Source organism: Amphimedon queenslandica, unplaced genomic scaffold (assembly GCF_000090795.2).
Source record: "Amphimedon queenslandica unplaced genomic scaffold, v1.1 AMPQUscaffold_11390, whole genome shotgun sequence".
NCBI lineage: Eukaryota > Metazoa > Porifera > Demospongiae > Haplosclerida > Niphatidae > Amphimedon > Amphimedon queenslandica.
Window position 1 is genome coordinate 1 of NW_003548368.1, and position 4,061 is coordinate 4,061.

The 4,061-nt window shown below is 32.7% G+C and overlaps 1 protein-coding gene across 1 annotated transcript; it reads right to left on the reverse strand.

Annotated features, from left to right (window-relative positions):
- Positions 1–3: 3 nt before the first annotated feature.
- LOC109589363 (uncharacterized) lies at positions 4–1,964 on the reverse strand (the record flags this gene model as incomplete). Its single annotated transcript, XM_020005457.1, has 4 exons — positions 1,655–1,964; positions 701–949; positions 521–641; positions 4–470 (listed from the first exon to the last, which is right to left on the reverse strand). Coding segments are annotated over exons 1-4 (1,068 nt in total), but the record flags the coding sequence as incomplete, so codon positions are not given.
- Between the last annotated feature and the right edge of the window lie 2,097 nt (positions 1,965–4,061).

The window sequence follows — 4,061 nt, forward strand, 5'->3', positions numbered from 1 at the left end:
TGCAATGGCAATCAACTCTGTATTACTGACACCAGTTCCAATACCAAAAGAGAAAACATTAATCTTGTCATTATGTATAGCTTGAGCAGATTGTATTGTTGCTGCAGCATCATTAGACATTCCATCAGTAAAAACAGCAGCTACACGAGGGATACCTTCACTAACACGAGCAGTAGCAAATGCTGTGCTTAGTAAATCCAATGCTCCAGCAGTGTTTGTGCCTCCTTGAGTATATGATATACCTCTAACAGCAGTAGCCAATTGTGAATAAGTATTAATGGAACCCAATGGGATAACAATTGATGGACTGCTAGCAAAACTAATGACTCCAACACGAGTGTCACCTGGTCCAATGGTAAAGTTAGACAGCATGTTTGCAACAAAGTTTTTCATTATCTCAAAGTTATCAGCCCCAACACTTCCAGATGCATCCAATAAAATCATAAAATCAAAAGCCTTTGCAGTACAATCTGCACAAAAAAAAGAATAGCATAATCATACACAGTACTCAAGTACATACCTAATTGATTATGTATAGCGGCTGGAAGAGCACTATCTGGACTACCCAGATTGCACTGCTGTGGAGCATCAGTAAGGAATGTAGAAATCTGGGAAGGGCAAGACTCAGTTGTTTTTATAATCTATAAAAGTAGAATAATAATAATGATAATTACTCTAACTAAAACTAATACCCTTTTACCTGATCTATTGACTGTTTACTCCAGCTTTTTTTACCAGGATAAATTCTATTTCGAATGCAATTAAGGTTCTGACATTGAGGTGATAAGAATATATTTGTACAGAACCCATTATCAGTGTAACATTTAGGACGACTTGCAATGGCAAATGTTGCCAACTGGTCACAAGTAGCACTTTCATCATTATAGAGAGGACTGTTAATAATAGACTGCATCAAACATCTACGAACATTAGTAAGCCATGTTTGACCCTAAGATAATATATATATGTAAAATATATGCATTGTATTTTTTTGATGCTTTGGTAGATGCATACACAATAATGTGTCTGTACTATGAAAATGTATGCAGCCAAGTAACTAGAAATTTTTTGGCACCAGATTGTCATAAAATTGATTTTGCAGCTTTTAATTTTGCAACTTCAACATGCCTTTTATATAATTTAAATGGGCCATTGATTCATGTACCAAATTTTTAAGAATGAAATTTCTGCAATTTTTCCTAATCTGCAAAATTAGCAGAAATTTTGCACCACAGATAATTCTAGCTATTCATTTAGATGCAAATTATTTTATTGGGGAATAAATTTTGCCATAATTATGGATTTCATCATTGTAAATTGCTTTCTTAAAAATATTCATAAAAGGAAAGTACCAATTACTACAAAATAGTTTTCCTAATGGAAAAACTTGGAGTGAATGCATTCTGAATAATGAAGGATTTTACTATTGCACAATTTAGGTTATTGGAAAAAATTTACAACAAGTATATAATGATCAAAGCTGCTCAGTACTATTATACATAGTTGTTTCCCATGTTGTCTACTAGCAACAACTCTGATGCCTGAAATTCTATTTGAGAGTACATCAAGCTAACCCCTAGGTTACTTTCAACAAAGTTGAATACTATAATATAGTAGGTTGTAGGGCACACATCAATGCAATCAGTGTACTTACTGCTGTTGTGAAGCAACTTGATTCACTGATGTATTTCTGACAGTCGGGCTTGCCACGGCGAAGGGCATAACCTTTGCCATCGCAACGAAATTTAGTATGCAAGCAATCATAAAAACTGCAGTCAGCATCAGCTACCATAGCAGAGCAGTCAGTACCTTGAGCTGTACATTGATCAGTGATGCACAATAGAATGACAACTGCAGCAGCAATAGTGGAAAAACCAGAAATCATCTTATGATATTAGCTGCAGCCTATAAAGTAAGAAAAACAATAAAGAGGAAGAAAAGGAATGAAAATGAGAGCGAGCTGGAAATCTAAAGAAAGCAAAACGGAATGAGTTTAAATAAAAAAAATTTGTTGCCACAACAATTACTCTTGCAACAATTTTATTGCCAAATAATTAAATTTTGCCACAACAATTTTATTGCCAAATTAAATAGCCAAATTAAATTGCCAAATTAAATTGCCAAATTAAATAGCCAAATTAAATAGCCAAATTAAATTGCCAAATTCAATTGCCAAATTAAAATTATTGTTGCCACAAAAATTTTATTTCCCAGAATTTTATTTTCAGGATTTGTGTTTGACTTAAAATAAGACTGCAAAATCAACAAAAACAAAAGGTACTAGCAAAAATTATTGGACATGTTTTTGCTGTATAGAGTTTTGTATGACTTGGGTAACAATGGTAAAGGAATTTCAATAGTATCAATGATTGTGCAAAGTAGCTCAAAATTTAAGTTGCATAGAAGAAATTTTCAAGTTAATTCTTGACTTAGTCTTCTAGCATTTCTGCACCAATTATTGTTTATAGCATTTAGCAAGCATTCAATATAGTTAGAAATAATCACTTCATTAATTATACACATGTACATATAGCTAGACTAGATTGCATACAGTAATTGCATGTACAAAACTTTCTATGCAGCATGAATGAATTTGCACCAAAAATATAATGAAATGGAAAAGTATGTCTTCACCACTATCATGGGATATGCCGTACTATAGTACTGGTTTTTTTTAATTTTAGAGCGACATAGTTTTTGGCTTTTTGCAGGCTTCACATTAGTTCAGAGTACAATTAATATTTCACTTACACACAAGAGCCCAAAAAGGTCTCAATATCCACATCAAGGACTACCACTACAAATAATCAACAATCTATTTGGCTTGTATGAAAGCATACCAGCAATTACCGTATAAGTGGTTTTTTTCGAGGGAATTATATTTCGCGAAATCTGCTAAAATTCCAATTCGCAGATTTTAATTTCGCGAATTCTACCACGTGTGCCATGCGGGTACCGTATTAAATTGATTTTCGCGGATTTTATTTTCGCGAATCACGAGGGAATCCGTGAAATTCGCGAAATTTGCAACCCTCGAAAAAAACCACTTATACGGTACTTTCAAAGCAAATTATATGCGACATAGCTCTAAATAGTTGCCAATATTTACTGAGAACATAACGGTATTTATTTTATACACAAATGCACCACATTAATACAGCTTACATATAATTTGCCTTTTAAGACTATTATTCATTCACTTCTTATATCTCATTCCACCCTATCTCTCCTATTTTTTGCTTTCACTTTGTTGTCATTTAATAAAATAGAAATAAATAATCCATGGCAAAATAATATTGATATGTATAATCGTTAATGGTAACAAATAATTCTCCTTTGTCTCTATAATAGAATGTCTAGCATTTGCAGCATTATAGAGAGGGTTGTTAACAACAGACTCTATCAAACATCGAAAAACATTAGTAATCCATGCTTGATATAATCATAAATAAATGCACTGTATTTACTGCTTCTATGAATACACAATTACAATGTTTTGATCCACAGCTTAACTATAAAAAATTTTTTTTTATACAAAAGCATATCTATAATGCAAATGCATTATGTTGTTTGTTATAATGGCCAAAACTATTTAAAAAATTTGGCATTATAGATTACTTTCTAAGACAACGGGATGTTGTCAATTATTAGCTTTCTTAGAATTAGAAATACTGCAATGAGGATTATGAATTATTCAAGAAATTTCCAGCATATAATTTAGAAATATTTACATACAAGGATATCAGATATCAAAGCTGCTCACTACTAATTGCTGAGAACAACTTTAAGGATTCAGTGGCATAGGCTATGGATCATACTTCATACATTAGTCATTACCCTATGGTGAAATTACAAAGTACTAGATCTAAATGCACCAAAAATAAAGTCCCATTAATCTACAGGCCCGCTGAGAGAAGACATGGGGCCCAGGGGAAGATTAAAATTAGGGGCCCTTTGCAATAATGAAAAAAATTACAAATTAAATGACAAGAACTACCAATGCTCAAATATGACCGAAAATTGATTGACTGAGTTAGGAGCACTAGCAATTAAAAGCAAAC